The following is a 14,244-nucleotide window of genomic DNA, read 5'->3' as shown; positions in this document are numbered from 1 at the left end:
GAAAATGGAGAGTTTCATCTGAATATCAGACACTAAGTTTACTGAAAGCAACACCAAACTTTCTACATCATGTTTCAGTAGTTGTTGGTTATCTAAAATGCATTCTCGGAACCCATCGGCTGTATTCGGCGTCTGACTTCCGGCAGACAGCAATACAGCCTGTGGGGGCGGTTTGATTTGGGCGGAGGAGGCAAATTTCCGTTTCCGACTTCCGTTTATACATAAGTAAATATGCTGAACCATTGCGATGGATTCAGAGTTTGCAGTGATGCCAATTATGTTCCGTCTCGTTAGTTCACCGCACGGAGCGTTTAACCTGGCAACAACTGCAGCCGGCTCAAACGTGATTGGTCAATATCATGCGGACTACAAACAGCCTACAACCGGAAACCAGGGCTCTTCCGCTCTTCTTCCAGAGGCAAAATCTCCGGGGTTTGCTTACATATGAGTACATCTCTATATACAGAATGTAGAGTCTGTAGAGTCTGTATATAGAGATGTACTTTTAAGAGCAACAGTTACAGGATATAATCATCAAAGTTTTTTTTTTTTTTTTTTAAATCAACAGTAATCAACCTAACACACACTTTCAAAAAGGGAAGAAAAAAACATGTTTTGGAATAAACCTCTCTCCTTTAAAAGTGATCAAAGTTTAGGTTTTATGGTTTTAGGTGTCTGAGCTTTGGAAAGTCTACACTTTTATTCAGGAATAAGAAACCTATAATTTGAAAAAAAATGACACCTACTTTTAGAAAGTAAGTGCTAACAATAAGAAAAGCACTTATATGGTAGCATGAATCAAAGTCCTGAGTCACTCCGAGATGATGCTTTGATTTGCCAGTATTTGTAAGTGCTGGCTGATGGATCTGAGGATGGAAACGAGGTGAATGAGAGCTCTCACCTCTTTCAGTATGCGCTCATTGAAGAACTGCTGCAGTTTCTCGTTACAGTAGTTGATGCAGAACTGCTCGAAGCTGTTGTGTTCAAAGTACTCTGCGGAGCAAGTACAGCAGCGGAGAGTCAGTTGAAGATGCTGCGTCACATGCAAAGCAAATCTGACAAGTTACACTATTTTAAGAAATCATGCACAGTACAGACGCTCTTTTGATCTCGGTAAGATGTGTGTAAGGACAAAATGTCTTTACAATAATGGCTTTGAGAAAAACATCTTTTCTACTTGATCACTGCGATCTTTTACCAGAATTTCCTATTCTTGCTATTCTTAGACAGACAAGTCAAATATTATACACACTATGAGTATTTTATCTGCCAAAACTCCTTACGAAAAACACTGAAAATCCCACGTATGCAACTGTCACAAATCAAACATGAAGTTGGGGGGAAAAAGTCTTTAAAATTTCATGTTTCTGTGACAGTTTTATAAAACACTGAGCAACTCATTTTAAAGAGCATCTGTGTATGAAACTTTTTCTTTTAATAGAGCAGTTGTGAGACTGTTATGGTTGTTGAAAGTAAGTGGGTAAGTAACTTTACTAAAGATGTCCTGATAACGTTTTTTGGCCCGGATCAAGTTACAAGTCCTTTAACACTGAGTATCTGCCGAATACCGAGTTTGATACTTGTATTTACCTGAATAAACATGAAGCAGCTCTTATCTTAGCTGGCCCATTAAAATATGCCGTGATCAGCTCGGGACATCTCTAACCTTTACTTTTCAGGTGTCGTTGCAAAAGCATTAAGAGGTTTTTGAGGGATACCAACCAAAGCCAGCAATGTCCAGGACACCAATGAAGTTAGCGGAGGAGTCGAAGGGGAAGCACTGGTTGACCCTGGTCACCACATGGTCGAACAGGCGGCTGTACACGGCCTTTGCCAGGGCGTCCCGAGCGTTGTTAGCCTGCTCCACTTTGAGTGGCACTCTGGAGACACGATAGAAAGTAAAGGGTCATTATCTTGATATCAGCCCTGTCAATCACAAGGTCATAAAAAAGCCACTGAAACTCCTTAAAGGGACAGTTCACATCAAAATCAAACAAACATATTTTTTCTCTTTTTCTGTGGAGCTATTTATTGATCTAAATTGTTTTGGTCTTAGTTGCCAAGTAGTGGAGATATTGGCCCTGAGGATGTCTGCCTTCTCTCCAACATAACGGAACTAGATGGCACTCGGCTTGTGGGTGAGCTGTTCCTTTAATTTAAGTTAATTCTTTACTTAAGAAGTTGTGTCTTTTTTGCTGTTTAACACTTTGATCTAATTGCCTGAAAAAGTAAGTGTAAACATAAACCTGTCCCTGGGGATAAACTGAGTGTTCTTATTCACCAAAATCCAGTTGAAATGAGCAGGACTTGTCTGACTTTCCAAGCAGATAATTATATTATTGACAGCTGGAGGAAGAGAGATTGGGTGTGAGGCGGTAGAAAACCATAACCAGCAGCGAGCTCTGTGAAGGTATTGTAATTGCTTCTGAGTGTGTGTGAGTGCATGGTTCAATAGCGGCAGACAAAAGGAGTGGCCCGATTGGAGGGGCCAGATAAAATGTACCGCATTAATCTGCTGTGAGGCTCAAGTTTCTGCTCTGGACTTTACTTCAGCTGCAGACTGCAGTGCACTCAAGGACACATCAGAAAATAGCTCTGCACGGGTGGAACTCTCAAAGCTCCAAATAACGACTTCCAAAATCCACCTCCCTTCCCTCCTCTCTCCCTCCTTCGCTCTCACTCTCTCGGTGACAAATTATCTCCTCTGCACATACCTTTTTAAGCCACATGCAACATCACGGAGAATACAGACGCCTGATCCCTGCAGGTGCCTCGTGGTATTTTTCTAACACATTATGCTGTGATAGGACGACCTGCTGTGCGAAGGGCAGACCCCCTAAAGCTGCAATCTGTAATTCACTTCTACACCTGCACACTGTGTGCCTTCCCATCAGAATCACTGTGTGCTGTACATATACTGTATGTCCCCCATTTATATTCATGCAGCGTTTACCTGTCACATACTTACAGCCATGTGATTAAAGACATTTCAAAGCTCCATCTAATAAATCACTATGTGAATAAATAAACAGGAAATCATCGCACTCTCAGTCTTTTCTTGCTATTTTTTTTTTGGTTGTTCTTACATTTGTGTCCCATGTTCTTTTTAATAACATCTTATTTGTCTTTGCATACACATTTGAACAAGCTGATAAACCAGGTGGACAAAATAAATACATTCAAAAAATAAAATAATAAATAAATAAATAAAATCATAGATAAATGAAATGAATGAATAAAGAAAGAAATCATATATTAAAATTTGTCACCTATGTTTTTGAGACAAATTAAATATTCATGTCTTATGCGTGGCCTTCACTTTTTGTTCCCTATGGTCTGCTCTGTTGGACCTGTACTTTTAATCTTCTATATAACTTTGGGGCATCCATTTCTTTTTAAATTTTCTTTTATTAACTCATCATCCTCACACAATCCTGGCTGTCCCTCCTGAACTCTATCATACTGGCCCTGTTCTAAACTAGGTGCTGCTTTTTTAAGGACATTGCTCAAAATGCCTCGTAAAAGGCATTAAACCAGACATTAACTTTTAAAAATGATCATTTCCACGAAACATTAGGTATAAATTATCTAAGATATTCAATCTGCAAGATGCTCCTTCAAGTTCTTTTATCACTGCTGTCTATGCATTTTACACACATTTTACAACGTGTGAAAGTTTATTCTTGACCTTGGAAATAATAGTTTGATTTAAAAAAAAAAAAAAAACTCAAAGTTTCCTCTGAGCCCTTTCTGTAGCTTTTAACTGCATGTCAACACTCCATCTGCTTATGAAGGCCGTGACAACACAACTGAAAGCTCTGAAGAATGTAAGTTACTGTACCTTAAAGGTTCAGTGGGTAACTTTTATAAAAATAACTTTTGGTTTTATTTGCTGAAACTGCCACTATTATACCATACTGACAGTAGTACATGAGACAGATAATCTGTGAAAACATCAAATTCCTTTAGTTCCTTCTTGTGCTCCTGATGACATTTGTAGGAATCTACTGCACCTGAATGAAAACAACCAATTTCAGATATTTAGCTTGCCCTAGTGAGAGTATGCGCAGGGGAGGGGTGACTGCCCAGTGTGTGCACAAAGTTTGCAGCAAGTCTGCTGCTCTATTGAATTCCTTATATGTAGTACATAGCATCCACCACCAGAGGTCAGTCTCTGGTGGAGGGTGGGGATAACATTAAAGGACTGCTAACAGCCACAACAACGGAGAGAGAGACCACGGGGGAAAACAGCATATTTTCACATCTAACCTCTGTGAATTAAGTGTTTATTTCGACCATTCCAGAGTGATTGGTGTACTTAGGTCCAATTAAGAAGTTGACTTATTAGTCTAACTGAAACAGTTTTGGTGAGTTTAATTTTGCTTTTGAGTTTGAATGAAGTGTGTTTCACGCTAAGTTAATTCATTCATTCATTCATCTTCTAACCGCTTCATCCTCTTGAGGGTCGCGGGGGGCTGGAGCCTATCCCAGCTGACATCGGGCGAGAGGCAGGGTGCACCCTGGACAGGTCGCCAGTCTATCGCAGGGCTGACACATGGAGACAAACAACCATTCACACTCACATTCACACCTACAGACAATTTAGAGTTATCAATTAACCTAGTCCCCAATCTGCATGTCTTTGGACTGTGGGAGGAAGCCAGAGCGCCCAGAGAGAACCCGTGTTTCAGGCTAAGTTGACGAAGCAATTAATAATTACAATAATACATTGGATTTATAGCAGCACTAGGAGGAGCCAGAGGAAAATGATTTTTTGTCATAGATTATCTGTTTCACTGAACTACCATCAGGGTGTGGAGACAGTTTCAGCAAATATGACAAAAGAGTGTTTTTTCTAAAAGTTAGTTACTGAAACTTCAAGTTGAGTTATTCCTTCAAAACTCTTTTTTCAAGACATACTTTATAAATGTAGTCACTTTAATTGAATGTACTTGTGGTCAAAGGGCATGTTAAAATGTAAGCATCACACAAATGTGCTCTGTGAATGTCAGGAAAATTGAAAAATGTTTGAGCAGCTAGACAAAGTTACGACCACGGAGCAGACCTTACAACCTGACTTATCACCCATCAACACTCCCCACAGCTCCTCACCTTCACCCCTGCCTTCTCTCCACTACCTGCCATGTTTAATTCATGCCGCAGGGTTCTCTGAGCTGAAGCGCTGCCGCCAGAGGTTTTAATACTGCGGTGAGGCTCTCTCATTTAAAAACCAAGAGGTCTAAATGCCAGGGCAGCATAATGTCAGAACACTAATCGTACAAGTAGCCTAATATGTATTCCCTATGAGCCTCTGCACCGTGAATGTTTCTCTCTCTCTCAGTGTAATTACTGCTGTCGCCTTGTGTAGAAATTGTGCTCTCTGAAGATGCCTGCTGGTCCGCAGCTGCTCTCTGGCTCCGTACTCAAACACACCACATGAGAAAAAATGGATTTTAAAATGGACTTTTCAGCCATCAGAGGAATACTCTGAAATATAACTGAGAGATGAAGAGGTCTGTTATATATTATTCTGATTCTGTTCTGCTGTGCTGCATCGCACAGCACTAAAGCCACAACTCATTAATGGAAATTTACAGCTCATCTACTGGTTGAAATCTGATAGAATACATCAAGCAAATTGTGTATAAGCTGGCATTTGTGACACTAATAAATTGAATTTATTGAAAACACTCTCCTGTGGAGAAAATCTGAGAATGACTCAGTGAGTTTTTCTGAAATGGGGGGAAAACATCGCATTTTAAAGGTGTAGGCCTGGCCAGGGCTGAGTGGCAGTTATATTAAAAAGAAACTTTCTGTCACCTGTGACCTTACCTGTGATCACTCAGTTTAAATGTCAATACAAACAGTCACGTAATACAAGACTGTTCAGCTCACATGATGATGGATGACTTCACAAACATAAATAATCATTTGTCTAGTAATTTCTGTTTGACATCAAAAGTAGTTATTTTGTTGTTGTTTTTTTGCGGTGAATTGATTAGCCGCCAGCATTTTTTGACAGTGAAAGTTGACGTCTAACATGGATTTAATGTGTGTCAGCTTGATTCTGATTTCTTTTTGTTTGTGATTTCATTCAAGTTTTACAGTGGTCAAAATTCTTTTTTTTATTTTTTAAAGAACCAAGTCTTGTTTTTCTTGGAAGTATCCACACTGTTAGCAAGCTAAGTGGAGTTAGTTTTGCTTTTTATTTAAAGTTTTTCTTGTTATATTGTTGTGCACCAAAGTACTGAGGAAAAGTCCCGGAACCTAGTGTACATTAAACCTGATTCTTATACTGGTCTAACATGACACATATTAGAGCAAAACTGTATTTGAACATTATGTGCCTCTGGTTCAGGTTTAAAGTACAAAACAAACAGACATAACTTGGCAAGACTAGATGAAGCTATCAGAGTTTCAATCACAGATGAACTGAAAGGCCAATAGAAAAAACTCACTTCCAACATGTTGCTCCTCTTCACTGACGCTGAAGAAAGAATGTGGTAAAACTGTGACCCCTTCAACCAAAGACTGTTTTTTTCCCCCTTGTCATCCATTTTATTCTAAAGATCTGAGGTGGTAAATAAACACAATTTTGTGTAGCAGAAAACATGATTTTCTTTATTTATTTTTACTTTCTATACTGTTGATTATCCTCCAATCCCTCACATTTATCTTGCAACCTCATTGTGGGGTCAGGGGTGGACCTCCAGGCTTGGGCGAGTGACTGACATTGAGAAATGGTACAAGAAAGAGTTTTGAGGCAGAAAAAGATCCAAACATCTGAATTAAATAAAGTTTGAGAAGTACTGGGGAGGGAGATAGATGTGGTGAGCCAACAGAAGTAACTGCAGGTTTGTTTAATGGCACGTCTGGCTGCCGGGTTGACGGAGTAATCCCACCTCAACTCTCACAAGCTGTTAACTGCTGACCTTACCCGCCGGGGTCGCCGTGATTGGCATCTCCCATTTTCTCTTTGCCCTCCCACTCATTCTTCCCCCCCGCCCCCCGCTCTGTTTAAATTACACTCACGTTACATGTTCCCTGCTCAACCCTGCCTGTTAATCTCTCTCCCCTCACTCTTTTCCCATCTGTTTATCTGATGTTTGGTCCATCCTCACTTTCTCCTTTTCACTCCCTTTTTGATCTTCCTCCTGCCATCTCAAGCCATCTTTCTCTCAGTTTTTATTAACTCTATTCCCCTTTTCTGCACTTTTTATTCTCTCTCTTACCAAATAAGCCCATAAATTACTGTAAAAGACTAAAGACTAGACATATGACTCTTATGCCATTATCATTTGCCAAAGAAAAACAACTGCAGACCATTTATTTATATTGTCATGCATTTTGCAATCAAAATTCAATGTTTTTCATAAGTCATAGCTTGGTTCTTTTGGTAAAACCTGAGAGTTTACCTAATACCTGGAACAATCATTACCACTCCATAAGGTTCTTCGAACCCTTTGGCTCAGCTATTGGCCAGAAAGCCAACATTATGCCAGCAAGATTCAAAGTCAATAACACTGCATGCACTTGACAAACAGTAAATATAATTTGACAGAATATTTGACAACAAGACAAGCTAGCTTTCCAGCCATGTCACTGTCCCCAAATCAATACCAAGATTTTCACCAACAAACAATACATTACTGTCAGCCGCAGCCTTGAGTAGTAAGTTGAACAGCAAATGCGATTTGAGATGATCGCTGATGTGATACACAGGATCAATAAGTTCAGAGGGTCGGTGTACTTCTTGCAGCCTGTGTGTTATAGTCTCCATCCTGTTGAGTTTAGAGCATGTGGCACTGAAGCACTGCACTCAGTGTTGTAAAACGAAGGCTTTGACTGCGTCCCTGTTGCTATGGTTACAAGCTCATACCATTATGTAGCCAGAGCATTCATTTAAATAGTGAACAGACAGTGTCACCGGAACCTCTCAGCAGGTTTCCATTATCACCTTTCAATGGAAACTGCAGCCAATCAGAGTATTCACTCGGACCATGGTATTAGAGCTGGATAATCTGTATAAAAAATAAATAAATAAATAAATAAATAAATAAATAAATAAATAAATAAAAAATATTTCTCCGTCACCTCATAGTGCTTGTAATGGTATTTGCAAGAAATCCACCACAGCTGAGCAGAAACTACAGGTCAGAGCTGAAGAGTCTCTAAAGTAGCTGTCAATCATGTGAACTGCAGTCAAACTGCTAAACTAGGCAGCTAGGCAGCACTGGTCAAATATCAATCAAGACTGTGTTACCGCATTTCTTGCCTCTATTGTTTTCAGAAACATATTTTAGTGTACTGTTTAGCTGTAAACTGAGAAAGTTTATGACCTGACCACCATGTTGAAAACAGTCCAGCCAAAACAAAGCATCGCTCACCAGCCTACGCTCATTTCACTGCTTAAAGGACAACTTCGGTATTTTTCAACCTGGGCTCTATTTCCCCATGTGTATGTGTGCGTATGATTCATGGGTACCACTCATTCTAAAATTGGTTCAGTATTGAGCTAAAACGGTAATAGGGGCAAATGAGTCCCGTATAAAAGTGCTTTTTTTCGCCACTGACCGGTTCAGATCACCAGTGCTATCTCTGTAAATAGCATATGGTAGCGGCCCTGGGGCAGTGGTGACTGTGAATGAGTGGAGTCAGCTGTCAGTCAGTGTTGGAGCAGAAAGGCGGAAGTTGTCCCCGCTTGGTATTGTAAATGAGTATGTGTGTGTGAAGTGTGTGTTACGCTAGAAGAGTCAGAGGACGGAGTCTTTTACGTGCTACCCTCTGGAGTGTTACCGGAGTTTTTGGAGTGCTCAAATAAACAGGCCTTTTTCCCGAACGCAAGAACAGGATGTCGCGCAACACCCCGTACAGCTTTCATAGGCTGCCTTTGTCGGACGGCGAGATGCTGAAGCTGTGGCTAGTTGTGCTACAAATGGATGCTAACACTCCTCTCCAGACACTGCGCCTTACAGACCATCAGGTCTGCAGTGCTCACTTCTCCCAAGATGACTACTGCCAGCCGAAGAAGAGAAGACATCCAATCCCGAAACACCTCTTCCTCAAGAAAACGGCTGTCGCACGAGTAGAGAGAGCTACAGACACAGTGGAGCAAAGCTCATGACATCACACAGCCCAGAGGTAAGGGAAAGGCTAAGTTAGCATGCTATTTACAGAGATAGCACTGGCAATCTGAACCGGTCAGTGGCGAAAAAACACACACTTCACACACACATACTCATTTACAATACTGAGCGGGGACAACTTCCGCCTTTCTGCTCCAACACTGACTGACAGCTGACTCCACTCATTCACAGTCACCACTGCCCCAGGGCCGCTACCATACGCTATTTACAGAGATAGCACTGGCGATCTGAACCGGTCAGTGGTGAAAAAAAGCACTTTTATACGGGACACATTTGCCCCCATTACCGTTTTAGCTCGTTTCGCAGCTCAATACTGAACCAATTTTAGAACACGTGGTACCCATCATACGCACACATACACATGGGGAAATAGAGCCCAGGTTGAAAAATACCAAAGTTGTCCTTTAACAGTACACTAAAATTTGTTTCTGAATACATTTGAGGTGAGAAAATAGGCAATGCAGTAACAGAATCTTGATTCCTATTTGACCAGTGCTGCCCAGTTTGACAGTTTGACTGCAGTCCACGAGCCATGATTGACATGACTGACAGCTGAGTGAGAGACTCCTTGGCTCTGACTGGTTGTTTTTGTGTTCAGCCGCAGGGGTTTCTTGCAAATGCTATCATAAGTACTAGGAGGAGGAGGAAGAACATCTTTTTTTTTTCAGATTATCTGTCTCACGTATCACTGTCATGATATAGTGACAGTTTAAGCAAATATGACAAAAATGTCTTTTTAGAAAAGTTACCAACTGCGGCTTTAATGCACATCAATTGGTGCACATAGCTCGTACCAGACGTATCATTTAAGTAGTTGAGATACCAGTCTAGACTGAGTTGAGTCAGCCAGATCAGTTGTGACTTGTGACACCAAAATCATTTATAATGAGACCAACAATTGTAATGTGTCTCCCCGCAGATTCTCCACTAGTGTTGGCTGTTAGCCACCATCAAATTTTTCTTCAATGTTGCTGCCATGACCTAAGTACTCTGTTAGTAACTGGCTGAATACAAACTGTGTAACCTTTTATGTGTTTGGCTGCCACAGAAGGAAAATAAATGATCTTGTTAACTAGAGTGAAGTGTCCTCTCTGACTTCTTCTCAGATAAATCAGATTAACTGAGTTTCATTCAACCTTAAAAGCATCAGGTTCATCAGGTTCCTGACAGCGCCAGTGGCTCAGTTTGTTGACTTGTAATTAGGCGACTCAGGTTTAAGAGTTTCAACAACTTCATTACACATTTAGTGAGATATTTGTTTGAATTAGTCTGAAGTGTGTTATCTTGCAAATATATTCTTTTAGCCTTCGTCATGATGACCTGACATGACTGCTTGAATAAGGAATGAGGCACTTCCAGTCATTTAGAGAGCTTCTGAATAATGAGTGCACATTTATATGTGTGAGACTGCGTGTGAGTGTGGCAGACCAGCAGTGGGTGAACCTTGTTATAACCATAGACTGTATAAAATAAGGTTATAACAAATCTATCGAATGGTGAAATTCTAACATTAAGTGTTAGATTGTGACAGGACACAAAGTCTGGTCATGAGCTATAGCCAGCCAGATCTCCACACCCATAATTTCCACTTTGCTAAAAAATGGATACACTACTTCCTTCCTCAATTGGCACTTAACGTTAGCACTGGAAGAAATTTGCATGCTGCAGAATTGTCCAATACGAACAGGAGATACTGAGCAGATTTCTACTGTTTGTGACAGTGCCATGACACAGTGTCCTTTTGTTATCCAACCAGTGTGTGTCAACTAATTTAAAATGTTTAAAACAAAGGAAGTACAAGAAGTAATACCATCCAGGATCTATTAAGGTTTTTTTTTTTTTTTTGCTTCACAAAAGGACTTACTCTGCAATTACACCAAAATCTGCGTAGTTGCTCTGGATGAACGGGTGGGTCAAACAAACACAGGACTTTCATTTAGTGCTCCATGTGATCACAACTAAGCAATGAATTACTTGTAAGTACATAACTTATGTTACATCAGTCAACAGGTTTCACGCTGTGCGCCTGCTAAAGACAGCCCTGTGCGTCGGTATTAACCGCCAAGGGGCATGACAAAGCATTAGTATTTGATGACCTGGGAATAAGAACAGTTGGAAAAACTGAGGGGGTTTGATCTGTGTGAAAACTTGAATTTGTGTTACTGATTTACTATTACTTCCTTCATCATCTCCACTCTCTCTACTGTCTAAGGCCAGGTTAAAAGACAGATATTCTCATTAAAGTCCCTTTCCCACTGCACATAAAATACACAAACATCCATTAACATTGGGTTTTTGTGCGTTATGGGAAAGGTTAGAATCAGCATTCACACCCGGGACAAACGACTCTGCAGCAGTCACAGGTATTATCAGGCAGTGATGGATTTTAGCTCTTTAACAGGAAAGATGCAATGACAGGCCACCACTTCCATCTACACCCAAACAGGGTTTCAACATTGTTAAAAATTTTGTCAGCACTGAGTTTGAAAGAGACATGAAATAAGTACAATATAGACCATTTAAAAACAACTCAACAAGCAACTCATGCTGCTTTACTGTTTACTAACCTGTTTTCTGGCCTGTCCGTGACATACCACACAGAGCCGTGCACACACCTATTGCACTCACCTATTTTTAGTTGGTGTTTCTGAGTTTAAAAAAACATATATGCATACACATGCTAATTTTGATGGAGAAAAAAAGGGGATAGTAGTGATTTTCACTTCAATGATCAAATATTGATTCTGTGCAAATACTGATCTGTACATTTGTGCTAAATGTTATGAGTAAACTAAGTACTGTCTTTGCAGTTGCACAATGTCTTATGTTGTGAAAATTAAGTATTATTAGGAAGCGAAAAGGTTATTTTTGGTAAAAATGTTAAGTATATACTCACTGATTACTTGTGGAATAATTAAATTCAATGATAAACGCTGTGAAACACTTCAATATAAAGTTAGTTTTTATTGGATGTCAAAAAATCTTCAGGGAATAGAGTCAAATTAAACACATTTTGATAAAACAGGAGATCAGTGTTCTGCTCTCTTCCTTTGCATCTCTTCATCCAATTTTAACATCTCTCCCTCTGTTACACTCTTTTTCTCTCTAAATCAACTCTTATCTTCTTCAATCTCTCCTCTTCCTCACCTTTATTCTCCCTCAATGGGTGTGTTTACGTGCCCGCAAAGAAACCAGTTTACTTGGAGAAATCAGGTTACTTTCTGTTTCAATTCGCTTTATGGCACATAATTAGATTTCTGTTACCCAAAATACATTGAGCAGAAAATTATCCACAAATAAAGGACACAAAAAGACCAATATCCGATTTTAATTCTCTCCCTCTCTAAATCCAATCTTCCTCCCACGCTCTCTCTCTTTATGCCCCCAGCCCCCTCCTCCGCCTGTCTCTCACCCTCTCTCAGCCCCACACACAGAGCCGTCTGCACTCCTGCTTACATAACCCAGACAAATAAATAACGAGCTTAGGTGATGCAGCCAGCTGGCGGGAATCCAACCCGCCGCCTCTCTTCAGTTCACCTACTGGTCTCATTTTATCCTCTTTTACCAAATCAAAGCAATAACCTGTGAAAATGTTCATATAAACAAGATAAGACTGTATGGATTCAACTGTGTCAACTCTTGCTCCTCGCTGTAACTCAGCACAATCCAGTTCGGGAAAGTTTTAACAACTGCTGCACTAAGTACATGTGTTTTGTGGCTCTTATGTGGGAGAAACTCACTCAGGAAATTATGAATTTTGGAATAGCCACCACACAGTAGGAGGTGAAAGACAGGGCAGAGAGCCGCCGACAGAAACACCAACGAAAAAAACACCACAGTCCTATCTACGTGTTCTGACCGGTGATCACAACAGCAAAGAGTGCTGATACCACTTTCACATCATGTATCGTACAGGCCAAAATTACAAGCATAGACTGCGAAGAAAGATGGACAACACATCTTCACTTCTTCCCCAAAAATTAAGCTACAATATCCTGGATATAGGGGCTGCAATGTTACGCTGGTGAGGTCATTTGAAGCCAGCGTCTGCGCAGTAGAGATCCAGAAGTGGAGCCATGGTATCGAGTTATCGCCCATATACCCATCCATCCCAGTCCCTTTTGGCGATTCATCATGAGTGCACTGACTGACACGCGCAGCTGTCAATCATGACATCAAACCAAGCAACAACCTCCAGGGCTGAAAAATTAATCCAGCCCCCAAGTGCTTAATCCTGCAGTTCCTTGAATGGCCACTTGAGGTTGGCTCCAAGAGTCAAATCCCATAGGCCCCCATGTTAAAATGCCCAGCTTCACAGCAGAAAAAACATGTTTACAGCATGGTACAAAAAAATGGTTTTGGTCTCTATAGCTGCTTTCCCCCTTCATGACAAAGGTGCGGAGGATGGATTTTACCCATCTACATTTTATTAAGGCTTAAAGTTAAGTATAATTAAGGGCAGTGAGGGAATCTTCACTGACCAATCTGTGGTTTAAAGAGGATGACCTGTTTGAGGCAGACATTATTTCAAAGACACCCGCAGATGATTGATGGCACTCTAGTTCACCCTTTATTACCTCATTAACCTCATTAACTCTTGCTACAGCCAACTGAGTGAACCAAATTATCTAAATCTATCCCACAACTTTTTCACACAAACTTTACTCATGCAGTTGCTCAGTCATGCTCCTTTATGCTGTTTCAGCTAAGGTTGTATAAATGTACAGTATATTCAATTTTGAACTTATTCAGAAAGTTGTTGCAACAGACATACGTTTATATTCATTTTATGACATGTTCTTTCCATCAGCAGTTGGAAAAGTGATCCATTTAATAGCTTCGATCAATATACATCAAGTAATAACACCATTACACAACTGTTGCGTCTGAGAATGAAGACTTCATTTCCCATAAAACTCATGGTCTTATTGTGCAGCTTCCCATCAGTCCTCCTCCTCCCTGAAGGGGATGAACGCGTTGGAAACCATTTTTTTCCCTTCATCCCTTCAACCATCTGCCATCACCAGAAAGTCTGCCTGCCTGCCTCCTTGTGCAAAGACGATCTTTTGCTTTCTCAGTCAAAAGGTTTTTCTTTTTG

The 14,244-nt window shown here is 40.5% G+C and overlaps 1 protein-coding gene across 6 annotated transcripts in view; it reads right to left on the bottom strand.

Annotated features, from left to right (window-relative positions):
- Positions 1-14,244, bottom strand: part of myo6a (myosin VIa) — a 185,631-nt gene that overhangs the window by 92,625 nt on the left and 78,762 nt on the right. For all 6 annotated transcript variants that reach the window (XM_049590924.1, XM_049590925.1, XM_049590926.1 and 3 more), the window contains exons 13-14: positions 1,723-1,880; positions 902-993 (exon numbers count right to left, since the gene is read on the bottom strand). In XM_049590924.1, the coding sequence (XP_049446881.1) occupies positions 902-993; positions 1,723-1,880 (250 nt within the window). The remainder of the gene's footprint in view (positions 1-901; positions 994-1,722; positions 1,881-14,244) is intronic.

This window comes from Epinephelus fuscoguttatus, linkage group LG11, assembly GCF_011397635.1.
Source record: "Epinephelus fuscoguttatus linkage group LG11, E.fuscoguttatus.final_Chr_v1".
In the NCBI taxonomy this organism is placed as follows: Eukaryota; Metazoa; Chordata; class Actinopteri; order Perciformes; family Serranidae; genus Epinephelus; species Epinephelus fuscoguttatus.
This window is presented reverse-complemented; position numbering and strand designations above follow the sequence as displayed.